At 40.2% G+C, this 26729-nt stretch overlaps 5 protein-coding genes across 5 annotated transcripts; 2 read left to right on the top strand and 3 right to left on the bottom strand.

Moving 5' to 3' along the window:
- The first annotated feature begins 143 nt into the window (after nucleotides 1–143).
- Nucleotides 144–4477, top strand: st6galnac6 (ST6 (alpha-N-acetyl-neuraminyl-2,3-beta-galactosyl-1,3)-N-acetylgalactosaminide alpha-2,6-sialyltransferase 6). Its single transcript, XM_061075773.1, has 6 exons — nucleotides 144–262; nucleotides 575–628; nucleotides 831–1025; nucleotides 2444–2856; nucleotides 3541–3648; nucleotides 3760–4477. The coding sequence occupies exons 2-6, from the start codon at nucleotides 611–613 to the stop codon at nucleotides 3944–3946; spliced, it is 921 nt and encodes a 306-aa protein (XP_060931756.1). The 5' UTR covers nucleotides 144–262; nucleotides 575–610; the 3' UTR covers nucleotides 3947–4477.
- Nucleotides 4478–4705: 228 nt separating this feature from the next.
- Nucleotides 4706–10241, bottom strand: spout1 (SPOUT domain containing methyltransferase 1). The gene is made up of 12 exons (XM_061068627.1): nucleotides 10188–10241; nucleotides 10066–10105; nucleotides 9197–9310; nucleotides 8949–9114; nucleotides 8775–8864; nucleotides 8642–8691; nucleotides 8177–8307; nucleotides 7595–7667; nucleotides 7398–7496; nucleotides 7163–7265; nucleotides 6222–6369; nucleotides 4706–6053 (listed from the first exon to the last, which is right to left on the bottom strand). Exons 1-12 carry the CDS (start codon nucleotides 10233–10235, stop codon nucleotides 5979–5981), a joined length of 1137 nt encoding a protein of 378 aa, XP_060924610.1. The 5' UTR covers nucleotides 10236–10241; the 3' UTR covers nucleotides 4706–5978.
- A 726-nt stretch (nucleotides 10242–10967) lies between these two features.
- Nucleotides 10968–18386, bottom strand: kyat1 (kynurenine aminotransferase 1). The gene is made up of 13 exons (XM_061068617.1): nucleotides 18327–18386; nucleotides 18183–18241; nucleotides 17045–17192; nucleotides 16779–16928; nucleotides 16066–16152; nucleotides 15808–15933; nucleotides 13170–13290; nucleotides 12996–13072; nucleotides 12826–12915; nucleotides 12038–12224; nucleotides 11831–11907; nucleotides 11391–11477; nucleotides 10968–11292 (listed from the first exon to the last, which is right to left on the bottom strand). The coding sequence occupies exons 2-13, from the start codon at nucleotides 18233–18235 to the stop codon at nucleotides 11233–11235; spliced, it is 1263 nt and encodes a 420-aa protein (XP_060924600.1). The 5' UTR covers nucleotides 18236–18241; nucleotides 18327–18386; the 3' UTR covers nucleotides 10968–11232.
- A 981-nt stretch (nucleotides 18387–19367) lies between these two features.
- On the bottom strand, nucleotides 19368–22427 carry surf6 (surfeit 6). Its single transcript, XM_061073346.1, has 4 exons — nucleotides 22237–22427; nucleotides 21040–21249; nucleotides 20857–20939; nucleotides 19368–20229 (listed from the first exon to the last, which is right to left on the bottom strand). Exons 1-4 carry the CDS (start codon nucleotides 22325–22327, stop codon nucleotides 19552–19554), a joined length of 1062 nt encoding a protein of 353 aa, XP_060929329.1. The 5' UTR covers nucleotides 22328–22427; the 3' UTR covers nucleotides 19368–19551.
- Nucleotides 22428–22779: 352 nt separating this feature from the next.
- LOC133005621 (surfeit locus protein 1) lies at nucleotides 22780–26022 on the top strand. The gene is made up of 9 exons (XM_061075368.1): nucleotides 22780–22918; nucleotides 23006–23072; nucleotides 23937–24064; nucleotides 24151–24233; nucleotides 24720–24911; nucleotides 25031–25103; nucleotides 25387–25549; nucleotides 25669–25750; nucleotides 25828–26022. The coding sequence occupies exons 1-9, from the start codon at nucleotides 22856–22858 to the stop codon at nucleotides 25889–25891; spliced, it is 915 nt and encodes a 304-aa protein (XP_060931351.1). The 5' UTR covers nucleotides 22780–22855; the 3' UTR covers nucleotides 25892–26022.
- The last annotated feature ends 707 nt before the right edge of the window (nucleotides 26023–26729 follow it).

The following is a 26729-nucleotide window of genomic DNA, read 5'->3' as shown; positions in this document are numbered from 1 at the left end:
GTATGTTGGGGGGGGCGCCAGGGCCGGCCCTGCGTCGCAGTGATAGTTGGGTGTTGACGTCACGGCACTGGTGCAAGAAGACGGGGGGACGTGAGGAGGAGGAGGAGGAGGAGGAGGAGACACCGCATAGGCCCAGAAACAACGGTGAAGCTCCGGCGGATCGCTGCTCACTCTCACCTCCTCACTTGGACATGGAATCACAATCTAACGCGTTACTCTGATCAGCGGGGGGTGCTGTTTTTGTAAAGATCTGGCGGTAAAGGTACGTGAATAGCCGGTGACGGCGGTGATGCGTGTTGTTGTTTTATCACATTCTTCCCTTGTTGCGTACGATGTTTGGTTATTATGAGAAAAAGCATACGTTCTAACACTGTAATAAACGTTTGTATTGTATTTAGATTGTAAATAACAATATCTGCTTAGAATACCGCTCAGACGCTGCTTAGTTACCATGTAGAAGGCAGTGAAGCTTCAATATACTGCTCTACTGTGTGTAACATGAGATGTAACGGTGTCAGATCGGCCGTGTTACAGTGTGTGTGTATGTGTGTGTGTGTGTGTGTGTGTGTGGCAGGTATGATGACAGACAGACACACTCTGATCAGAAAGCATGGGGCTCAGTGGAAAGGTAAGACCAGAATACCCACAACATCAGGAGGGTGTGGCACTTATAGAGACCTCTAACCCTTCATCTTCATCTTCACATCTATGCTGTATACTGTATCTGTGGTACATTACATAGGTCTTGAAATTTCATTTATTTGGTCTCTATAAGTCTTAAATTCAACAGTAGTAACTATGAGAACTGTTATTGTTTATTTACATTGCAGGGACAGCAGAGCCACAGGATGGTGATCTTTGTTGCCATCTTCGTCCTGATGACAATTCTCTTCCTGTACGGCTCCAACACTGGTAGCACTGACGTCTTTACCCCCATGCACGTGGCCGTTAATAACCTCCTCAAGACATCAGACCTGAAGAAGTGGGCTGGGAAAGAAGGCTATGTGCCATTTCATGGGAACAAGGTAATTAAAAGTTTACACAAAAACACAGAAGTGGTAAAACAGGAACTTGATCTGCAGATTGATGCCCTGAATCTTTACACAAACACTTTAGAAAGAAGACACCAAAAGGATGTGGTGAACCATCAGAAGTTGAATCTGTCACACCTGTATACATTCAAGTCACACCCATGCACATTCATGAGCACATGAGCAGCAGCAGTCTTCCTGTTTGCGTGGTCTCAGCTTGTCTTCATCATAATCATAATTATGCATGATCCCAAACTGAAAAGATTAAATTATCTGAAACTAAGGATGAGTCGGAAAACTTAAAATCAGAGTCTGATGTTGGAAGTAGCCACCCATACACAACTACACTCTCAGTAAAGATCTTACAGTGGGTTGCACAAGTCTGACTGTAGCTGTTACAAAATGACTACATAATTAGTGTAGGTTCTGGGTTAACCACTTAAAACCCCACTCACTCAATAATGGAATTTAATTCCATTTAACTTTTAATTATGGTTTAAATAGTTTCAATTAAAAAGCTGAGTAAGCAGTTTGTAAACATCAGAGAGGAGCGATGTGCAAAACAACACACATAAATTCACTGGCAAGCTCTAAACTTCTCTGGCAATATGAATTATTAGGAAATGAACAAATGATAACAATCTCCTTTCCATAAACAAGGGAAAAAAGATAGCTTCTCCCTCCTACTCACTGCTATTAAAAGCAGGGTCAGGTGTTATGGGTACAAGTTGTGAAGAATAATCAAAAAGCAAGCTCACAGAACTCACTGTAAATTCACATAATCTCCAGTGGTCTTCACTCTTCACTTAATCTAACAAGACAAATATCTGCAAGACTCTCGATTTACAACAGTGATGCTAAACACAGAGAGCTACAAGCTGGCTCTTTGTTGATAGTGGGGAGACATGAAGAGAGAGAGATGGATGTCAGTCATGGTTTAAGAAGACTCAACTCATCAGCACACACACACTCGCTCTGACACTGATGTGTGGAGAGAGAGATCAAATCACAATTATGACCCCTGGGGAAGGACAGGACGGGGACGTCTCTGAATGGCGGACAGAGGTTTAGTTTCAGCATAGATTTGAATATGAGCTGGGTTTCCAGATTCCCACTCACAAGCACTCACTTGATTAGTGGGCTTTAACTTTTTCACGTATGTATTTATAGAGTAATGTCAACGGTTGACTCTAAATAAACATTAGCCCAAGGTCCGAGATGGTTTGAAACACTGGCTGTTATGAGCCTCCTGGAAAAGTGCATTAATAAAAAAAAAATGCAGATTATTTATATATTTGTTGATAAATGTAATATTAAAACCAGCATGAATGTATTTCATCATATACATTTGTTAACATCTCGAAAAACACATTGAAGTGTGCAGCATCTCTTTAATGTTGTCTCTTTTTCAGAATATGAACCTGCACTGTAATACCTGCGCGCTGGTGACAAGTTCCAGCCATGTCTTGGGGAGTCAAGCGGGAGAAGAGATCGACCGTGCGGAGTGTGTGATTCGTATGAACGACGCTCCTACGCTGGGGTTTGAAGCCGATGTGGGCAGTCGGACTTCTCTGAGGGTCGTGGCCCATTCCAGCGTGTTCAGGGTGGTCCGGAGGCCCAATGAGTTCTTGCATCGCATGGACAACAACCCTGTGGTCATATTCTGGGGACCCCCGAACAAGATTGGGAAGGAGGGCAAAGGGACTTTGTACAGACTGATCCAGAGAGTCAGCATGACCTACAGTAACGTGTCGTGTTTCAGTATCATACCAAGCAAGATGCGCAGATTCGACACTCTCTTTCATAAGGAGACAGGACGAGACAGGTGAGTGTTCAGGGAGGGAGTAAACTACTGGTAATTGAATCGTATGGTCTATAATAGAGCCTAACCAATTTTTGACAGATTTGGGATTTTTCGGGAGTAAACATTTTCAATAACCTTATATGGCTAATGCATATGTTTTAAAAACTGGCAATGATTCCTAAGATAGTTTTATCAAATCCCAATTACGAACAGAAGAAAAAGGAGGCATTCTATTCTACAATTGAAATGAATGTTGTGATAAATAACTATAAATAAAAAGAAAACACAAATACAATAGAATCTGAATTAAGAAAATAAACATTAAAATATTTTTACATCAAAAGTAAAAATAAATGCACATATTTGTTTGCATTATAAACGTTTCCAGCTTTGTAAAAATCGTATTTATCATTGTTAACATCTCACAAAACAATTAATTGTTTGTGAGATAATTAAGTGTTTTTCTGCACAAAACTGTATATGTTTTATGAGTTCTGTAAAATATTTGTTTTCATATTAGCAGATATCAGCAAACGTTAATTTCCAATATTGATATATCTGGGATGGGCATATATATCAAATATAGTATAATATTTATCATATTGACCCATTTTTAATCAACCAACCAATCGGACAGGCTCTAGTTTATATAGTTACCTCAGTATTGGGTTTTCTCAGTTCTCTCTTTTCTTTTTTCCTGCACAGACAAAAATCTCACTCGTGGTTGAGCACAGGCTGGTTCACAATGGTCATCGCCATTGAGATATGTGATAACCTCACAGTATATGGGATGGTTCCACCCAATCACTGTGGGTAAGTAGAACTTCAGCGCTAACCAACCTGCAAGATGTTTGCCACATTATTATAGATCACAAAGGAAAGTGGCAGCAAAACCAATTTATGATGAAATATTTTGTTTTCCAGAAAAAAACCTGGATCAAAGAAGATTCCCTATCACTACTACAAACCCAGGGGGCCTGATGAATGTGTCACTTACATACAGAGCGAGAGCGGCAAGAGAGGAAACCACCACCGCTTCATTACAGAGAAACACGTGTTTGCACGCTGGGCAAAGCAGTACAACATCTCCTTCACTCACCCTGACTGGTGAACACATAGAAAACCCTTCAGAGGTCTCTCTGCACTCACAGAGAATTGAATGAGTACAGACGGGAGGATGATGTTTGTTAAGTTCCCCGATTGGGCCTTCAAATCACTACGTGATGGACGACTGCTTTTGGGGGAAAAAACAAAATGATTGCAGAGATATATGGAATTGTAATCTGCCGCCAAAACTCCCTTTTGAGAGGTTTCTGAAACACTGTGTGTATCGTCCACATCGACACGTGGCAGTCGTGTTTTTGTAGATAGAAAAGAAACTGATTTTTACATGTTTATAACATTTTTGTTATGTATCGGAAATGCACTGTTTCCCGTGTTGAAGTGGGAGTGTATTTAAGTATTCTCATTAGATGTCAATAAGTGGCCAACAAAAAATACTCTATATATAGCCCTTATTTGTCCATTATACAGAGAATATATATATATAAACTATAGTAACTGCAGTGATACAATTTTTCCTGTACATCAGTTCCTGAATCAGTACCAAATAACATCTACATACATCTCATTTGAATATATTGCGTCTGTATAATATTAAATTACAGTTTATAATTGGCAAAATTAGTTTATATGGGGGAATAAAATATTATATGTTAACATGACTTAATATGACCAAGGGTCTAATTAATAATAATTCAATTTTTTAATATTGTTGCTATGGAAACACACAAAAATGAACAGATGTAAATATCAGGTGATTACAAAGAGGATAAAACACATTGGTTTATGAAATTTTATTTATATTGATTCAACAGTGACAAACAGTTACAAAACTGTTAGTTCATCTTTCATTGGTGTTTATAACATTCTGACATATTTGTATTCCAGAAAGTAAAATTCAGAAATCAATTTCTACAGATACAAATGTTACTTTTGTTTTCATGTTGATAAACCCTCAATTAGAAATTAGCACTTTTTTTGTTGCCTTAGATGTTGATTTTAACGTTTTACACAAACATAAAACCCCTGCCTCATATTTTAAATGTTTTTTAACATTTGTTTAAACCTCAATGGCATTCCAGCGCATGCAACTTAATTTCAAAAATATCATGGCCTTGTTATGTGTTGGTATGTTGCTCTTAGAACTGCACGATTAAACTGAAAGTTAAGTTACAATCTGTATGTAGAAACATGGTGCAGAGAAGGCTCGGATTTCTTAAACAGTGTTGCCTTTTGCAAGTTATTCAACTGTTCTCTCAGATATAGTGTATCTGCTGGTGAGGCTTGTTTTACAATGCTTGACTGGTTTTGATCAGAAGCCTTGTACCTGTGAATCTATTGGTCAGCAATAAATAGAAAACATATTCATGATCTGTTGTGCTCCTGTATCAATGCTAGATTTTCAAAAAAGTTAATATCTACAACACAGAAGATGGAAACTTAAACTCCCAAGGTTTCTGGATGACGCAAAAGCTTGGTTTCTTATATTTTGTCCACCTAATTTATTTAAATTAAGAGTAATCCAAGTCTTAGACAACTGTGTTGAATTCACAACACAATTTTCTTCAAAGATCAAGGAGCTGCAAAGACCTGCAGTTCTTTAGAAAGTTAGAATTGTCAGATGTGACTAAAAGCAGATGGACCACTCACTCTCTCTAATTCATTTCAAAGATGTTTGGCCTGTTTGCTCAGAAACCTAAAGAAGACTGGTGTTTATTGATGATGTTGACATGTTGTGCTGGTCTCAACTGTTTTTCATGAAATGTTCTGTACTGTATAAAACCAAGTATCTGCTTTCAAACAAATACAAGTCGGTTCAAACTCAGAGAAAGACGCTGTATCTGTACAATATGTTGAATCATTTAGAAAAATGCAGAATGGTAACTCAATAGCAAGACAAGGAGAAATCGGATCTGGTGTATAGCAATGAAAGCACCCGGTGCAGTGATCTGTGGCTTTGAGATAATGGCTGTTTCACAGTAGACTCTGCTGTCATTTTGATTTAACAACTCTGTGACACCATTTAGATGATTAAACATCTACAAACATGTCTTTATGTTCCTCCATCACTCATTATTAAATCAGCCAGTGGAAACATCTGAAAACGCAGCTGCGATCTTGTGTCTCAGGCCTGACATGGAAATTAAGATGGCTTCCTGTTTGAAAGAAAAAAAGCAGAAGAAATACTCACATGAATACACTTCAAACAATGATGAGCAGACCAGGACATTTGAAGCTAAAGTACAAATTATAAAATGTTCATTTGTCGGAGAGAGTGCACGTATATCTGTAAAGGTTGATTTAACAAAGGTCTCCATCCTCACCTCTGTGCGAATGGTCCTGCTGCCCTGACCTGGACATGTGTTCAGGTAAATGTCAAATAGAACACTTGGGTCATTCACTTCCAGGTTCTGGTCTGAATCTAGACTGGCCTCCAATCCCTGGAGACCCCCGAACACCACCAAAAGATGGCTGCAAGGAGGAGAGTAGTCCAAATTATTTTGTTTAATTACTCAAATTAAATTAAAAAGTATTAATACTGGCATAACTACACAAAGAATCATCACCATGCTAGCAAATCTGCTGTCAGTCATAAAACACAAGTTACTACAATTAACCCTGGAGGGCTTTCATGTGTTGATCAGAGGTCATGGTGATGTTCATAGTTGTTAAGATATTAAAAACCACAGCTGTCAACCTCATAGTGGGAGGAAAGGAAAAGTCTTTAAATCAAAATCAGTAGGTTTTCATCTTCGGGGTTTCGGATGCCCGTACAAAATATTATGTCAATTCATTGAGCTGATGAGGTATTTCAGTGATGACCCAACCACCTGATAAACCTTCCATAGAGTCGAGCTGATGGCACGGGGGCTGAAGCCCAGTTCACGATACCATGTTTTAGCCCGATATTCCACTCGCAGATGTGTTTTGCAAGTTGTGGTAAAAGGCCAAGATCGGAGCCAAAACAGTGTTTGATCTGTAATAGCCGATCACTTTGTACGAAAGATTCAATTTGAGGGGGGTCACAGACATTTCTACAGAAATTGACGACAACTACAACATAAGATTAAATGAGTTGTTAGCTAAGTTTGAGTATGAGCCTCACAAAGAGACCAGACAGAACAAGATCGTGTATCAGAATCAGAATCCCGATCACATGACGTTAAGACTTGATGTGTGAACTTCTCAATGATCAGTGGTGTAGTCTCAACCTAGCATGATAAAAATCTTCTCAGATTTCCTGTTTAGTCATCCTTGAACCTACTTGAATTGCGACAGTGTGGTTTGGTCCATGTCGCTGCCTTTCTCGGATGTGCCAATAGTCAGATCGTATCCTTCTTTATACGGACTCTCTGTGAAAACTGCACCTGCATTAACAAACAGACATCAGTCAACACAGGGGAGCTCATGCTGGATTCAGCCCTTATCCCAAAACACAGGAAATGATTTGCAGCATATGTTTGAGAAAGGTAAGGTTACTCAGAGAATGGTAAACCTACTGAGACAAGACGCCAGACGGACGGTGTATCCCCAGTAGAGACCTCCTTCTGATCTGGGCACGTGTGGAGCCACCACCACACCTTTAGAACTTTTACTTTCTGAGGATAATGGGACAACATGTGGACACAGACAGTCAGTACTGGACCAGCAGAAAACATCAATGTCAAAAGGGTTTCAGGCTGATGGACAAGATTACCTTGATTTTGCGTCTCGTTGAGCTGGACTGTGACTCGGAGTCCAGACTGCAGCTGTTTATCAATGCGAACTTCCTGAGGGAGCAAATTATAGACTGTGAATAAAGATGGACGACGCATCTTCAATTCCTCCGACAATCTTGAAATGAAGCCAAAATATCCTGGACGCCGCGATTTTGTGCAAATGCAGCAGAGTCTGTGCAGCAGTGACCGGGGGGGTGGAGCCGAGGTAGGGATTTTTTTATTCACAGAAAACTTCACTGGATTCAGCGTGTTCATTTAAAAAATGTTGGTTTCCTTGGTTTTCGACGATAAGGTTAGTACATTTAATATATTTGTGTTTTGGACTGTTGTTGGTTGGAGAAAACAAGATATATAAATAATATGAAATTTGTATTTTTTAAACAACTTTTCTGACATTGTATAGATCAGTCGACATATCACTGAATCCAGAGAATAATCCCAAATATGAACTGATAAAGAAAATAATCATTAGAGTTGACTCTACATTATATTCAAATAGAAATAATATAATTTAGTCGAAGCTTGTCTATGGCAGCGACCTTGTTGAAACACATGCTCACCTTTCTCATGCCACAGTTGACTAGTGAACCTTGACCTGGTTTGGTCGGCCTGTCGAGGACAATTCCTTCTCGGTATTCTGACTCCTCATCTATCCTCATGTGGTGAGGACTGTCTAAAGGGTTGAGCAAACCTGCGAAAGAAAAAGACAGGTGACATGTGAAAATTGGACATTGTTTATACCTGCTGTTAAAAAGTTACCTTTACTGTGATTTTACTTCAAAGTAAATATAGCTTCTATGAATCAGAGGTGAGCACCTTTTTGTAAACTCTCATATCTCAGTTAAACCTGAATGCACAGATATGATGCACATATATGATCATATTTACATTGCTAATAAACATCCATAGACCAGCTTTAAAAAAAAGCAGTGCTAACAGCTCAATTGGAGACTAGTAATGTATGAGGGGCCGCACAACTGTCAAAGCAATATTTATACAAGGAAATTTGAATAATTTCTATTCACCTGCATACTGTAAATCTTGATGTTTGGGGAAAAACCACTTGCGCAGGTACCTGATGGGGAAGAAAACAATGTGAGCACAATTTGATCAAACTGGCCGATACCACTGACCTGATTAAAACATGTTCCCACTCACTGAGGACACTCTAGATACTGAAGTATTCTGGCGAGCTGGACACAAGCCTGCCCTTTCTTCCCAATGCCGGTGAATTCTCCTTCAGTGCTCCTGCGGGATGAACCCAAAAAGTGAACTTTCCTGATAACCTAAGGGTGTCCACAAGTAAGTTGTGCCTCCACATCACTAACTTACTTGACATCGTCCCCTTCCTCATCAAACACAATGATCTCATCGACACAGAACACGACGCAGGCTCGAGCGATCTGTCCGGCCAGGTATGTACGAAGTTCGGTGGACTGAGCGTTGTCCAGGACAGATCCTGGCAGGGCCACACTCACTGTGTAGGGCCGACCTAGGACTAGAAGATGACATCTTACAGCCCCATGTTCTCAGTCATACAGGAAAACAACAACACATGACCATGAAATGATGATGGCTACCTGTTTTGTTCTGGCTTCTTTCTAGTTCGGCTCTGTCTTCGGCCTCTTGCTCTTTCTGCTTGTCCAACTGTTTGATCAGCTTGTCAGCTTTCCTTTGCTTCTTAGCATCTTTTACTGTTGGTGAGGAAGAATCAGGGATGTCAATGAGAAAATCTAATTCACCAGACTGTTAATATGTACAATGTAAGGGGAGAACCTTTTTGGGCTTTTAACTAATTACAATCATGCAATACTGTATCTATTAAAGACCCCATGTTATATATAATATATATTAAAGACCCCTACATGTGTTGATGTGCATTTTCCTTCTCAGATCTGATTTCATGTTTGCGATTTAGAGCTGCAGTAGTTAACTGCTTAATCAATAGGTGGTGGGCTGAAAATGTATCCATAGCTAATTCAATAATTAACTGATCATTTATATTAAATATATCTAAATATAGGGGAGAGCACTGACTTACCAGCCTTCAAAATTAAAGTGCTTAAAAGAAGAAACTTTAATTTGAATATACAGATGTGTACAGGCTGTTCAACATCAGGCTCACCTCCCCAAATACGTAATTTCTCAAATGTATAAATAAAACACTTTGACACTCTGCAGGGGAACCGTATAGAAAAACAAATTACTAAATATAAAACCTGCTCGCCTAAAAGTTGAGAAACACATTACAAGAAATCAATCAATCAATTAATTTTGTGGCTAAAAAAACCCCTTAAAACACACTAAATCTACATATACACCCATTTTTAGACAGTTAATAATCACTTGAATTTAATGTTTTGTAAGAAAACAAAGCCCAATGCTTCCATCCACCTGTTAGCATGCACGCAGCTGGAAGCTAACAGCTACACGTCGCTGTTTCACTCACCTTCTGTTTTCCTTTTCTTCCAGTCCACGCGTTCCTCCGACTGCAAACACACAACACACACATTGAAGATCACAAAAGGAGGAGACTTGGTCATTTTTACACTAAGAACTGCTGTACATTACCTGAGAAGACACAGGGTTGTTTCGTTTAGCTGCTCCGTCGGTCGACATTTTCAAACGCACCACCACGTGAGTTTATTTACTTCCAGGTCATCTTCCGTTTTCAAAATAAAAGCCTCTCAGAATGAGGAAAAAGGCCTGAGGTTTTTTTTAGTTTTTTTTACTGAACAGTTCATTCTCTTACCAAACAGTTCATTATTGATGTGTGTTTATAAATACAACACAATCTCAAATGATACACAGGAGCCTTCAGTTTCCACAAGCAGGCGTTACTTAAAGATAAATACTTAAAATAAAAAAGTATGCCTAATAATTTATCAATTTAACATCTATATGACTGAATTTATTTCTAAAATATTGTTACTAATAATTATATAACAATAATAAATTGATAATAGAGTGATTAAATGTCGCCATCATCTAAGGAAAATTTACATTGAATTTTATATTTACAGTCAGAGTAGATATATCAGGAATCAAAAACTTCCACAAGCAGTGAAGTTGCTTGTCAAAACAATGAAACAGGATTAATTTACACTGATTAACCCTCAGCAAAGGTTAATGCAATATTAAGCATTGTAAATTGTATCTTAAACCACTACTTGTAAACTGCAGTTAGGTTCCTGGACATTCTTTTGGTTTCATATAGACTACCAATTTTTACATTGACCACAATGATTGTATATACACATTTCTTTACATGGAAAACATTGTGCAAATAAACAAGACAATAAAACAACAGAACATGTGGATTCATTAGTTTAATTAAACTTATTGCTCAGTTCCATTCAGGGACGGATATCACTGCGTGTTAAAATGTGAGACACAGTGGACGTACATCATTTAAATAAATGAAACAAAAATCACCAAAATATTTTCTCAACATTTGAAGTAGTAGTTCTCTAAAATCCCTGTGCAGGAGTGTTTTCACAGTGTGGACAGGCTCGGAAACACTGATTATGGCTCATTTGAACTCAGTAGTGAGACTAACCCAGTTTTAAGAAGCTGGAACTGGATGGACGGGTAACACCTGATATCATGGACAATTTTATTGCCCCTGATGCCATTTTCTCAAGATGTCCTCAGCTGCGTCCAGGGTGGAGTCCTCCTGTTAGACAAAGACATGGAGTGTGTTTGAGAGGGGAGCAGAGCAACGGGAGAAGGTTTGGATCCATTTCATGTCAATGAATCTGAAGCTCAATTTACCTTGACGAAACAGAATCGGATGTACTTGTCGAACTGCTTGCTGTGCTCTAGACTGTAGAATGCAGAGACAGGGATTGTTGCTAATCCCTGCAGAAGAGGAAGACAAATTAAATACAAATAATTTAAGTACATCACCACACACACAAGAAAATAAAGGTTGCATAAAAAAATTGATATAATAACATTTGTTTAACAGACACAACATCTAATTGAAATAATACATTTTTAAGATTCAAGATTTTATTTCCTCTGCCAAGGTGCCTATGTTGTCACCTCTGTCTGTTTGTTGATTGGTTTGCTTGACAGCAGGACATCACAAAAACTACTGAACAGATTTCCATTAAACTTGGTGGAAGGATGGGATATTGGCCAGGAAAGAACAAATTAAATCTAGACAAAGAGAATGACATTGTCCTTCTAGTCTAATAGTTCATCCTTACCTTCTCTTTAATTAGCCATTTAACAAATCTAAAATCATAGGCGTCATCCTTTGTGCTCTGGTCCTTCAGATCCACCTCTATTTAAAAAACAAAACAAGGTGAATATTAATTACGAGGCCACAATTGAAGAAATATACAGCAATTTCTTTTGTATTTCTTGTTTTAAGTCGTGATGAAACAACAAGTTTGTGTTTGTTCGTCACTCACGGACAGAGGAGATGTCTGCGATCATGAAGTATCCTCCCTCTGGTACGATGGGCTGCAAACCTACGCTCTCCAGACACAAGGCCAGCTTCCTCCTCTTTTGCTGCAGAGCTGCAGGCAGCTGCTGCAAGTAGCTCTCTGGAGTCCCCAGCAGCTTGTACTCTCTCTCAAATCCCTGAGCCACTGCCTCCTGGAAAAGGAAGGATACATGATAAAGGAAAGGGGACCAAATGGGACAAACAAGAGCTTAGTTTATTCTGTTGAATAAAGGTTTTTATATGTTGAATAAAGGTTTTCATATCAAACATAAACGCTGAAACTGATATCTCTGTAGAAAGGCTCCCATTGGCTGATTTTCATCGGCTAACCCATAGATCGATTGTGTTGCAGTTTGCAGGAATCAATTACTTAAGTTGAACAGTCCACCTTATATTTATTCTTTCTGTATAATAACCTCTTATTTACATATTTCCAGCCTCTTAGAGAACTTTAAATGGTGGGAACGGCTCCTGTGACAATCTTGGTTGTGTAGTTAAACATTCAAAGGTGAGAGAATCATCTCCTTTTCTGATAATCTCAGGGGCACTGGCTGAATTATATGAATCATTAACATTCACACGTCGGTGTATCATTTGGTATCTCAGGAAATTCACGTCTGGTCTTGTACTGAGGTTAGAATAGTAAATAGACATTCCTGGACAGGGGCCATAGTTGTACAACACTGCTTAAAATTCAAAAAAGAGAAAGTTAATTTCTCAATATGTAAACTGCTCCTGAAGTTGAGGGTTTACCTGAGCAGCTGTTGCACAGTGATAAACACTGTTCTGATGGATGGTTTTCATGTGTTTGATGATATGTCCAGAGCTGATGGCCCAGCCAACCTGAGAAGACAACATGAGCCAGTATATTAATGATATGAAGCAGATCACACAACTCAACACAAAATGCGTCAGTGTGTTACCTTCCATCCGGTCGCACTGAAAGTCTTTCCACCACTGCTGATGGTTATGGTTCGCTCCCACATGCCAGGAAGGCTGGCTGTCAGAGACACACCAGAAAACAGGCAGTTTATATAAATGTTAATATGTCTCTATGAGTTGAAGCATTTTGCCGAGCTGTCTTAACAGCGTCTCACCGATCTTTACGTGTTTGGCTCCGTCATACGTCAGCCACTCGTACACCTCGTCACTGATGCACAGCAGATCGTGTTTGATGCAGATATCAGCGATTATTTGGAGCTCTTCTGTCTTGTAAACCTGTAGAGGACATAGATGTGTGCGTATGTCAGGGACAACATTACAAGTATTGAAATGACAAAAATAACTAGGGCTACGTTGTAGCACTTGCGGGCCCGAGCACCTGCACGTTGAAGCCTGTTGCAGTCGGGGGGGAGAGCGTTCGATGACCAAGCGCACGTCTCCGCGTTGGATGCGTTTTCCTCTCTGTGGCAAGGATAAAAGCTTCACTTCCTGTAGCCACCAGGGGGCGCTGTGATTTAAAGTCATGATTTCTGTGTAGATGTCATCAGGCTGGGACACTAGTCTTACATGTCTAGTTTGGACTCAATTGGACAATAAACGCTTCACTTCCTGTAGCCACCAGGGGGCGCTGTGATTTAAAGTCATGATTTCTGTGTAGATGTCATCAGGCTGGGACACTAGTCTTACATGTCTAGTTTGGACTCAATTGGACAATAAACGCTTCACTTCCTGTAGCCACCAGGGGGCGCTGTGATTTAAAGTCATGATTTCTGTGTAGATGTCATCAGGCTGGGACTCTAGTCTTACATGTCTAGTTGTGGACTCAATTGGACAATAAACGCTTCACTTCCTGTAGCCACCAGGGGGCGCTGTGATTTAAAGTCATGATTTCTGTGTAGATGTCATCAGGCCGGGACTCTAGTCTTTCATGTCTAGTTTGGACTCAATTGGACAATAAACGCTTCACTTCCTGTACCCACCAGGGGGCGCTTTGATTTAAAGTCATGATTTCTGTGTATATGTCATCAGGCCGGGACTCTAGTCTTACATGTCTAGTTTGGACTCAATTGGACAATAAACGCCTCACTTCCTGTAGCCACCAGGGGGCGTTGTGATTTAAAGTCATGATTTCTGTGTAGATGTCATCAGGCCGGGACTCTAGTCTTACATGTCTAGTTTGGACTCAATTGGACAATAAACGCTTCACTTCCTGTATCCACCAGGGGGCGCTTTGATTTAAAGTCATGATTTCTGTGTAGATGTCATCAGGCTGGGACTCTAGTCTTGCATGTCTAGTTTGGACTTGATTGGACAATATATGTCAGAGATACAGAACCTCGTGTTTTGATGGCGTTTAATCAAACTTCGACGCCACGGTCACACGGCCTTAAAACCATATGAATATCTTCGGGGGGGGGGCTGTTGAAACACACATGTAGTTTGAGTGAGATAGAACCATGAACAATGAAGTAACAACATTTCGTGGTTCACGGCGAGTTGATGAACTTTGACGCCACGCCACGGTCACACGATGTGACGAACGATAAATCCCTAAATCATTTTTTATCTCCATCTTGTTGTGATGACATTCATCTGAATTTGAAGTTGAACTGATGAAAACCCTGGGACAAGTACATCAAAGTAAAAATGGTGAATATGGTCAAAATGGCCACTAAATTCAAAATGGCGGACTTCCTGTTTGATCTAACATATTGATCCAAGAGACTTATTTGTTTGTAATGAAAAGACACATGCCCTAATCATTTTTTGTACAAGTCGGCCAATCGTAGCGCCGGGGCTGCCCTTTAGGGGGCGCTAGTCAGTTTTTTTGCCACGCCCATTTCTTAAAACCATATGAATATCTTCAGGGGGGGGATGTTAACACACACATGTAGTTTGAGTGAGATGGAACCATGAACACTGAAGTTGCAGCAATTTCGTGTTTCGCGGCGAGTTGATGAACTTTGACGCCACGCCACGGTCAGACGGTGTGACGATGGACAAATCCCTAAATCATTTTTTATCTCCATCTTGTTGTGATGACACTCATCTGAATTTGAAGTTGATCTGATGAAAGCCCTGGGACAAGTATGTCAAAGTAAAGATGGTTAATATGGTCAAAATGGCCACTAAATAGAAAATGGCGGGCTTCCTGTTGCGTTTTTCATAAAGCTCTAAGAGGCTTTTTTTCCTCATTCGTCACGATACACCTCTCGCCCGATTTTGGTGAAAATCGGTTATGTGGAAACCTAGCGGCTGGGTTCCAGGGGGCGCTGTTGAGCCATTTTGCCACGCCCATTTCCAAATACTCCAGAATACTGTCATTTTCACCAAGTTCTAATATACTGCAAAGTTTAGAAAGTTTTTGAGCATGGGAAAGCCCTCAAAAAGCAAATTCCGCATAGTCACAATAATAATAATCCTTACAATTTCAATAGGGCCTCTCACCATTCGGTGCTCGGGCCCTAATTATTGCCTTGTGGTTGTATGTCTCTCCCAAACGGTGCAGTTTCAGTCCACATGCAAACAAATTTTGGGGGAAGAAATTCCAGAATGACAGACTTGAGATATTGTGTTCAAGACAACTCAACCTTTTGTGAGGCAACCATGACTTTGACCTTCAACCCAAATCTAATCAGTTAGTCTGTGAACATTTGGGCCAAATTTGAAATGATTCTCTGTTGAACGTTTCCCACAGAACAGCAGCTTTATGTGCACTGTGCACAGATATGGCTTTAATTTCACTGTTCGTATGCAAACCATGAGCACAACAGAGCTCTTCTTTCAGCTTACCTTTCCTAGTGGGTTGTTGGGCGTGTTGAAAATGATGGCTTTCGTACGTGGAGTGATTTTACTGGCCAGCTCCTCAGCAGAAAGAACCCAGTCCCCACTGGACAGGGCGGCACCGCCATCACCTTTCTGTAAACGAAAAGACAAAAAAACACTTTGAGGTAAATGTACAAATTATAGTTGACAAAAAGGTTACATCGTCAAAAGATGCTTCACGACTCTTATGTATATATATTTTGTTTTTATGTGTAAAACACTCACTGGCCTCAGAGGAACATACTCTGCCTTTCCTCCAGCCATCACCACCATCGGATGGTAGCAGTCGAAGAACGGCTCTATGATTATCACCTGAAAGACACATTTTGAGTAATTAACCACACGTGATACTATTGTATGGTAAATGAACTATATATACTTATATATACACATGTATATATATATGTAGCCCAAGGACACTTTGGAATGCAGACTGTAGGAGTCAGGGATTTAAACCACCAACCTTCTGGTAAGTGGACAACCCTCTCTGCCTCCTGAGCCACAGCTGCCTTTATTACATGCATACACACTACTGTGCTGAAGTCAAAGATTAAACCCGAGTCTAACACCAGGATGGCGCAGGGCGAGTGGCAGCTAGTTGCAGCAGCTCCGACCTCTTTTCTGTGTTCTGTGTATTTTGGTTCTTTTATACATCCTCGTTCAATCATCTACGATCACTGCACTTTAAGTACATTTCTTAACAAACAATATTTCCATGGTGTATATTATGTACATATTCATATTTTTATTTAATTTTCTATTTTTTGTTTCCTTGTCTACAGCATTCTGAATATCTGCTGCTGTAATAAGTGACTTTCACTGGCATGGGATCAACGAAGTTTAATCGTATCTTTCTTCAACTCTCATGGTATTCAGTAACCTGCACTGAGCACCCTGTTTTGTTATTGACACCCACACACGCAGGCTGATTCTCCTACCTCATCCCCTTCATCGATCAGAGCCTGAAATGCACAGAAGAGCGCCTGATAAGCTCCAACTGTGACCAGGATGTCTTCAAACGGGTCGATCTCATGTCCCACGATCCTACTGAAGAATTTTGCCAGAACTTTTACCAAAGGGGGGTGGCCCTGAGAAAACAAAGAACAACAAAACATAAGGTAACTCAATGTTTGGTAAGAAGGGTCCGGGTCAGACTTATAACTTAACCCCTACACAAATCTCCCATGTATTTCATCACACTTACAAAAGCTCTGGTGTACTGGTGCATGGAGGGTCCTCCGCTCAGCGCTTTGCAAAAAGCCTCCTTGATGAACGGAGGTGGGGAGAAGTCAGGAAACCCCTGTCCAAGGTTCACCACTTTGTAGTCTGCAGCCAGTTGGGTAAATTCAACCCTGTTGGTGAAAAACAGCTGTTCACACACTGCAGTTGTCGAACCAAAGTCTTCAGTTAGAATCAATCATGTTCTTTAATAGTTTGACTGTGTCTACTGAGCTACAGCCAAAGATCCCGACAAGATAACAATATTCCAAGGACCCCTCTCATGTATGTCCCATTGAAAATTCTTACACAGCCTTTTTTTTTTACATTTCTACTTAAAGAATGAGAAGTACGATAGATGCTGTTGTTCCCCGTTTGCATTCGGCATTCAGAACATATGTGACGGTGGAAGCCTAGTATTCTTATTATATATTGTAACATATATACATAATAAATAAGTGAAACATAAGTGAACAGCTCCAAGACATAAATAGATACAAAATTATATAAATGTCACCCATATACTTAGTTATAAGTAGTTTATTGAAATAAAAAAGATATATAATACATTGTACAAAACAATCATTTGAAATACTGTTTTTTAAATAATCTTTCAACTCATGTTCAGTCAAGTCATGTATTTCTCTTTGCTGTCTATCCTGACGCACACTGAGCTTATGCTTGTCGTATGAAATGTGTCATATTAATACATTTGACTTGACAACAAATATTATCTTAACTATTCCAGATTCAAAGTTTTGTAAAAGGGAACAAATTTCAAATAGCAGAAAAAAAGAATGAAACATGCAATGTTTGTATGTTTCATTCATAATCCGATTATAAGATGTTATAAAGATTTGTTTCTTATATTACTCAAGTCTTTGGTGACAGTAACGATTCCAGTGAGTGATCAAAGGCGAATCAAAGGACAGGGGCAGTGGGACACTCCCACGATCCACCAATCACTTTACAATCACGTGACTGATACACTGAACACGGTATCACTTTACACGGAGCTGACGGACACATTCGACTTTGACTGCAATAAAAACCCGAGTCCCATGAGTTCCCGTGTTAAATTGAACTTTGCAAATTAAATAAAAGACTCGGACCCGATCACTCACCACACGTTCTTGTCCACACCGTCTGTCCTGCGAGCGTTAAGACGTCTGGACATGGTGACCTGGGGGGAGCATGTTGTTAGCATGTGTTGTCCATGTGCAGGGATCACAGGAGCATGTGTCCGTGTGAGATGAAGATGAACTCACCTGATGATGGTTTCTAATGACACTCTGACGAATAACAGCAGCAGCAGCAGCGCACAGATTTCTGATGACTAGTCTCATCTATGGACGATCATCGCACCGCGCTAATTCCACCGCTCACAACACAGCAGTGCACAATACGTTTCCAAAGTGTGGTTCGAATGTGTACGTGAACTCCTGCAGATCTTCACTTTGAATTAAAGACACAGGAGCTGACGTCTTGTGTTTACATTCATTTCATTTCTTCTTCCTTCTGGGCGGAGCGAGACATTTAAAAATGGGAAACAGCGACTCCGTCTGTCAATGAGGGTCATTACACAGCAGAGTCAAACATTAACTACAGTGTGATAGATAATACGTGATTAACTCAATGTGACTGTCTGCGTCTCATTTTGTTGCTTTGTCTCAATGTCATTTTTAAATAGTTTTTTTTTATCACTTTAAGGTGATTTGTGGTTATTTTGTGCCTCATTGTGGTTGTTTTGTTTATATTTAAGGTCTGCAGTTTGATTCCTTCTGTAGTTTTTTTGTATCTTTGTGGACATGTGTAGCTGTATTGTATCTCCATTGGGTAAATTTGAGTCTAGTTGTTTTGTATGTCTTTAAGGTAATTTGTGGTTATTTTGTTTATCTGTAGCAGCATTTTGCATCTTCACAGTTCTTTTATACCTATTTGTGGTCCTTTTGTTTTGTATCTTTGTGTTCATGTCGTTTTATATCTCTTCTGAGCAATTTTTAGTATTTATGGTGTTGTTTTGTATTTGTCTTTAGGGTAATTTTGCATCTTCTTAGTTTTTTTTTTTTTTTTTATCTCTTTGGGGTTATTCTGAGTCTACTTGTTTCTCTGTCATTTTCAGTCTCTGTATTTTCTTGTTTCGTCTATGGTGGTTGCTTGCAGTGGCTTTGCTATACATTACCTCCATAGTGCAGAGACATAAGTGATATCTTTCATATCAGACTGAAAGCAAATACATATATTTCCAGTTTAAATGACACATACTGACATCTAATCTATTCCAGCACAGAGATTACCATTAATGTTCATCACTATGAAGAATAAGATTTTATTGATCATCATATTACTCCTACACAGGACAGAAGGTACAGCATGTGCACATGCAGTAGCACTTTTATATCATTTCATAAATCATAATGTCATAAAAAAAACTGCTTTACTTTTTCACACGTTTTCTAATCATACACCAGACTCCTTCCATTACACTGCAGCTTATTTCAAGTCCCCGGGCAACACTCTGCCTCTCTTCCTTGCCCTGTCCTTCTTCTTCTCCGTTTTGACCTTCTTGCTCTTCTGGATGTTCCTCTTTCTCTTGTCCTGCCGTTGCTGCATCTTTTCTACCACGTTGTCGCTGAGTGTGTCCCATTTCCTCTTCCTCTGTCCATGCCTCTTCTCCTTCTTCTTCAGTGCTGTGCGCAGCATGCCCTCGTCGTCTTTTATCTTGATGCCCTCTGCTTTATAAAGCAGGTTGGTCCACTTGATCTTCTTCTCCATCTCCTGGGCCTTCCCCTCATCTTTCTCCCTCAGCTTCTCCAGCTTTTCATTGCGAGCTTCCACACGAGTGAGCAGCTGCTTGTAGTTCTTTCCCGTCAGTGGCGTTATCTGGCCCTTGACGCTCTGTTTCTTGTTCTTCTTCTTCTGCATTTTGTCTACGTAGCCGTCCTCCACCGTCTCCACCTTGTTGAAAATAATAGAGCTTTCACTTCTTTTGATTGCTGCGGGCATCGGCTTCACCTCCGGTTTAACCTCAGGCACTTGCTCCTGGGCGCTATCTTCTGCCAGCTTTTTCAACCGAAACTCTTTCCTCTTCCTCTTCTTGCGCTCTCGTTCCAGCTTCCGCTTTGCTCGCTTTGCCAGGACGGTGTCTGATAATGCATTCTTTGGGGTTCCCTGGGAAAAGATGTGTGCAGCCTCATTAGTGTCAAACGAACAGTAAATCCCACGTTTAAACCCTGTAGCATGTGGTGGTGCTACTTTCTCTCCTTAAATTCAGTCAGAAATCAGGCATGTTGAAATAAACTTCACCAACCGGGATGGATGGGAGTGGAAACGTTCACATGCACAAAATGAGAAATTGCTTTTTGTTAGAGTAGTAAACACAGGCAAATAAATCCTTTAATGGGAGCTTAAGGTGTGGGGATTTTCTATTTTTCCAAATGATTTGTGGATCCTGCACCCATTAACAGATTATTTTCCCCTGGATGTGCTTATTGTTCCCATTCTTTTGTAAGGTTAGTGAAAAACTGACTTCCTGTTGACCGCCTCTGGTTCATCAAATCTTCTCCAACCAAGTGAAACTCATTATAATGTGGCTGTTGGGACATTTAACTCTTGTATCTGTGGCCTGTAGCTGCACAACAACAGTTCTGGATGTAGCAAGAGGATGACTATATATGATTTAACACTATTGTGTTTGCTTCTTTTTTAAAAATGGGTCAAATTGTGTGCAAGAGAACAATAAACATCCCGTTGGACACATAGTCATAATGTTCCCAGAGGCTTTCTGTCATAGCATACCTGCCCTCTGGACTCTTCAATCTTTTCATGCAGCCTCTTGCGTAGAACATCCGTTGTCGAGAAGCTGGACTGGACATTAACTCCTTAAAAAAAAGAGGAATAAAACCTCATTGTAGTTAAAATCAACAGTTTTTACTTTGGCGCATGTACTGAACTGGCAAACACAATATTGAGTTTCGGTACCTTTCTGTTTCGGTGCCGTGGATCCATTTACGCCCTCAGCTTTGGAGTCACTGTTTTTTGCTTTGGCTGCACCTTTCTGTGCCGCTGGAGAAAGGGAAGGTTTCTGTTGGGGATGAGACGTCTTCTCGTTGGTGCTTCGTTCTTTGAAATTCTTCTTTTTGCACTTTTTCTTCTTTTGAGGACCACTGTCACTTTTACTTTTGAAATGAGCTACACAAACAGATGAAAAAACACACACACAATTATGAAAAGTCATAAAACACAAACTAGATTGTTTCAAGCACACCCTGAACAGAAGTCAACAGGGGCTGACACATCCCCTCCAGCACCCACAAAACTTGAAAGAGCCAATTGTTTGGTGACATCACAGGTCAAGTCATTCAGTGCTAGTGATAACAATTAAAGCGCTTCATATCCAAACCCTGTAAACAGAACACTGTGTGGTGTCCTTCTGTTGTCTATTGGGGAAAAGTTCTGAGTGGAGAACCAACTCGGAATTTTCAAACTTTTCTTAAACATTGCAAGATGAGTCTTTTTTTAACAATTACCTTGATGTCTCAGAAAATAATGAATGGACGCTTGTTTAGGGGACTGATACTCATGAGTCTGCAGTTCAGTGCGGATACAAAAAAAAAAATCTAGAAACAAGGTAATTTACATGTGGAGGCATGCAGTCTGATGAGTGTCCTTCTAGATATGACTGAATTTGCCGCAATATTCTTTAATGTCTTCTTGTTTTTTCTTATACACAGATAGTCAGTTTATAAAGATATCAAGCATAGGGAATCTTGCAAATTAAAAATATTTTCCTGGATAAATATCACACACAACATTTGCAAAGTATAACATTTACGTAGCTGAAATAAAAACCTTTTTCTAAGTTAAGGGACTCAAATCTTAAATAGACTAGTACATTCTAGCCCTCTAAAGAAGGGCTAGTTAACATATTAAATAATTGATCAGCCTTATTTCTGACATTTGTCTTGACTATGTATTATCAACATAGACAGTATATAAAGATTATCAGGAAGTGTAGCACCTCCTTTGGTCAACAGCAGGAATAACAAGATATTAGATGACGATATGAGACGTTTTGCTGAACCCACTCTAACAGAAAGCACAAATGATTACACCCTGAAACCAAAGCAGAGAAACGACAGCAGTCATTGGGACAGATTGTGTATAAATCGACTTTACCGAACGGCCTCTTCTTTGGCTCCTGGTCTCGTTGAGTAAACGTCTTACTGGCCAGTTTCTGGATGTACGAGTCCCTGGAGGCGAGATCCATGTCTGCGGATGAACCTTCGTTTGAATTCCGCTGAAACCAACCTGACTGTGACAGAAACACTGAGAGGAAATATCAACACATTGCTCTACACACGTGGGTCCAAAACGACGGGGCGGGGCGTCGTTAAACCGGAAGTAGTAACACCAGAAACAGTCCCCCATGAACAAGTCGGTTTTGTAACTTCGGTCTCGGGTCGCTGTTTGGATTTTCTCTTGCGCTGTTTTTTGTACTTACGGTAAAGGTGCTGGAAGTTGATACGTTTAGACTTCAGACTTTACATATGAATAAAATAACTAAACAGAATGTATATTTAAATAAAAATATATCTGTGATAGTTGAATAGCGGTAACTAACCATATTTTCTCAGTTTGTGCACATCCTTTTGACCGCTCCCGGCACCCGTCCCTTAACTGCGCTAAGAAACGCGCAATAAAAACCTGCTCCCAGTGTGACCGGGATGTTGTGGGAGTCTATCGTCGGTTGTCTTATTATTACTTTTGACCAGTTTCCTGAGTGTTCCGTTCCAGTATGGCTTCTCTGAAGTCAGTGCTGGCTCACTCCACCAGGGTCTTATCGATCTGCAGGAAACAGGTAAGCGTCACTTCTGCCTCTTTCTGTGAAAGTCATCCGGTTTACACTGCTGGTTTCAGATCAGTTTATGTTTGTGTGTTATTGCAGACTACTGTGGTTTACATCAAGAGGACGTTGCTTCTGCCCAGACTGCCTCTCTTCAAACGTGCAGACGGTAAATATCGTTCGATCATCATAATGCTGCTGCTGGAAAACAGCTTGGTTCCACATGTTCCCTCCCAATACGTAGATTGGAAAAATGTCATCAAATGCAAAAGCGTTATGAAATATATGTTCAAAACTTAAAAGCAGTGACCCTTATGTAAGCTACATTTATTATACATATTAGTGGATTTAGTTCGTGTAGAGGGATCATCTATTAGTGTAACATCCTGATAGTTTTAATGATGTTGAATTTAAATTCCTTAAAAACTCGAAAGATATTTGGTACCGTACAATAGTTAATGAGGTTTATTGTATTTGGCTGATAATGAAACATATTGTTAGTTTTTCCCTTTTAGATTCATAAAGTCCTTGGAAACCAATCAGCACGTCATAGTTATGCAAACGATAATAAGTGTATTCACTTAGTGGCAATGTTATTAGGTACACTTGAGCAGAGGATTACAATCCAATACAACTGCTGTGCATGAAAGTTGCTGTTATTTGATTGTTTTCTTTTAGCATTGAAGTCAGAGTAAGTTCATCGTGAAGCAGATGTATGTAACTAAGAAGGGTAAACAGACAGAAATGCCTCTGTGTAATGTAGATCAGTATAACCCTCCCCACCTTCAACTCATTCATCAAACTTGCACATTTCTGTCAATGTTTACCAACATTTTAAAATTAGAGGAGACAGAAATAAATGGAGCATTGTTTTAGACAATAGTGTTCAAAATAATCAGTTTACATCATGACTCTTCTCTGATCATATCTGTGAGCAGCAATTTACAGGTGTAACAACCACAAACAACTATGCATCCCTCGGTGTAAAGTACATTCCATGTAATTTCCTGTCCTGTGTTTTGTGAATTTCCAGGCAGGCTCATCGACTCGGTGCGACAGTCCAGCTCCACAGCAGTGAAAGCAGAAAGAGGAGAGGACTCGTTCCTCAAATGGTTACTGCTGCTCATCCCTGCCTCCGCCTTTGGACTCGGCACATGGCAGGTACAGTTGTGTATTTATAATAACACTGCAGACGCTTGGCTTATTATTGTGGTTGAATGGAGTCTGATACTGTTGTTTCTGTGAAGGTGAAACGGCGTCAGTGGAAACTGCAGCTGATATACGAGCTGAAGAGACTCACTACTGCAGAACCCATCCCTCTTCCTGTGAAGTAAGTACGCTGGAGCTGCAACGAATGTTTTAAATATATTTTAGGGAAATAAATGGCACCTTTGTATGTTAACTAGCTTGACATTAGACAAACATACAAAAAAAACATCAATACAAAGAAGATGACAAAGCCTGATGAATATGGATTTTTTTGGGTCCAATCCCTATACGGGGGAGTCAAATAATACCTGATACTGGACTATTGGTCAGTATAAACATTTAAACACACATTTGGCAATTATTCCTGGGATGTCTGGCCAACTGATGAACTAGTTGGGCCCAAAGGGTCAAAAATGCAGTTTTGTGTCAGAAAATATTACAGCACTTTGGAGCAATAAAAACAGTTAAGGATGAACCTATTTATATGAACAGATTTAGTCTCATATGTAAAGCAAACTAACGTAGCCATTCCTGTATACAGCTTCACAAATGATTTAGGTTTTCATGCATGTTTTCCTTAATTGTTATTTCTCTCCCTGGATCCCAGTCCGGATGAGCTGAATCAACTGGAGTACAGAAGAGTGAGAGTGCGAGGACAGTACGACCACTCCCAGGAGCTGTATGTTCTGCCCCGCTCGCCAGTGGACCCAGAGAAAGAGGCCAGGGAGGCAGGAGGGCTGTCGTCAAGTGCGGAGACCGGAGCTAACGTCATCACCCCGTTCCGCTGCACCGACCTTGGGTAAGAGCCGAGGCAGGAAGCAGCATCACTGGGTTGAATCTGGAGTTCTAATAGTAACTGCATGGTGATCTCACACTACCTTCAAACAAGTGACTGACCTTCGCCACTCTCACCTGCAGCATCACCATCCTGGTGAACAGAGGATTCGTGCCGAGACAGAAGATCAAACCAGAGACCAGAATGAAAGGACAGGTAAGTGTCTTGTGAGGGGTGAGAGTGGTCTGTTGTGTTGACCACCAGTGGCCGGAGCTTCATGTTTGTCTGTCTGTCCCGTTCTGGTGAACGTGATATCTCAAGTACAGCTTTAGGGAAATTGTCTTTTTTGACTGAATGCGATATTTCTCTAACGTTCACATTCGGCACAAACCTTGGCTATGACTCGAGGATCAACTGATTTGATTTTGGTTTCTGTCAGTTCAACACTGACAGTAAAGAAGTGTTTTATTTAACTAAGTGTGATAATGCGTCTGTGCAGGTGGAGGACGAGATGGAAGTGATCGGTGTGGTCCGCCTGACCGAGATTCGAAAACCCTTTGTTCCGAACAACGACGTTCAAAGAAACCACTGGCACTATCGCGACCTGGAGGCCATGTCCCAGGTCACAGGAGCTGAGCCCATCTTCATCGATGCTGAATATGGTAAAGTGTCAAGTGCTGCCTGCAATGTCTATGATGCTCTTTGATTCAAACAATGAACTTCTCTACTTGTATCAATGCGTATCATGTTTTTATGGAGAATGTAAATGTGTTTCTTGTAGGGAGTACGATTCCTGGAGGACCAATAGGTGGTCAGACCAGAGTCACACTGCGGAATGAACACATGCAGTACATCATTACATGGTAGGTGAAGGCTTTTTTATTGATTAACTACACTGTGATGCTGTTGTGCAAAATGTAAATCATCTTTTTTCTCTTAGGTATGGCCTGTGTGCAGCGACCTCCTACATGTGGTTTGCGAAGTTCATCAAGAAAATTGTGTGATATTGAATGCAGTGACAGTAAACCAGGATATTGTGTGAAATCCATGATTTGTACTGTCAGCTCCAGCTTAAATGACAAACATGTAAATAGCTTTGTTCTCTTGAAACATGAAAATAAATTAATATAAAGCCATTAAATTGTCTCCTGTTTACATAACATGTCACCATCTAGGGTTCCATAGACAGTCGCTTTTTGTAAGAGGTAAAATAATAGATGGTCTGGGGAAACATCCCAGTTTGATAATATCTATTAAATTCAAGCAAAACTTGACTACACTGGAGTCAGAACTCTTAACTTCTCCTTATTCAGTTTACTAAATTGACTGGCCTACTTCAGTGTAACTTTGATTTCCAGCTCTCAGCTCTACAAGTCATTTCAGGGTCCACCTAGGCCTTCATTTAAATGGTCCGTGAATATATGGCACCTTTCCTTTGCGTCAGCTTAAAGTGCTTCACACTGCAGCTTTGCCGGCGACACATCACCAATACAGCCAGCAGGGGCAGTTTGGGGTCCAGCATCTTGACCAAGGACACTTCTGTGCATTAGTGAATTCTGGGATCAAATCACAGACTTTACAGTTAATATACAACCGCGTGGGCAACGGGTGTCAAGTGATTTATTCTCATCCATTCAGCAAAGTGCATGCTTTTTAAACAGCACAGATTTAAAGATTACCCCATCATCAGATGGTTATTCAAGTGCACTGACTAAACACCCCTGATGGTATATTATAATTTTTTTTATTGGCCCTTCAGTTTCTTATTGAAGTATTTCTAACATCATGGTTGAATATGAAATATCTACACAATCAACTTATAAAGAATATATTAGCTTGTAC

Source organism: Limanda limanda, chromosome 1, assembly GCF_963576545.1.
Source record: "Limanda limanda chromosome 1, fLimLim1.1, whole genome shotgun sequence".
Lineage (NCBI taxonomy): Eukaryota > Metazoa > Chordata > Actinopteri > Pleuronectiformes > Pleuronectidae > Limanda > Limanda limanda.
The sequence above is the reverse complement of the archived record's forward strand: the minus strand, read 5'-3'. Positions and strand labels throughout refer to the sequence as shown.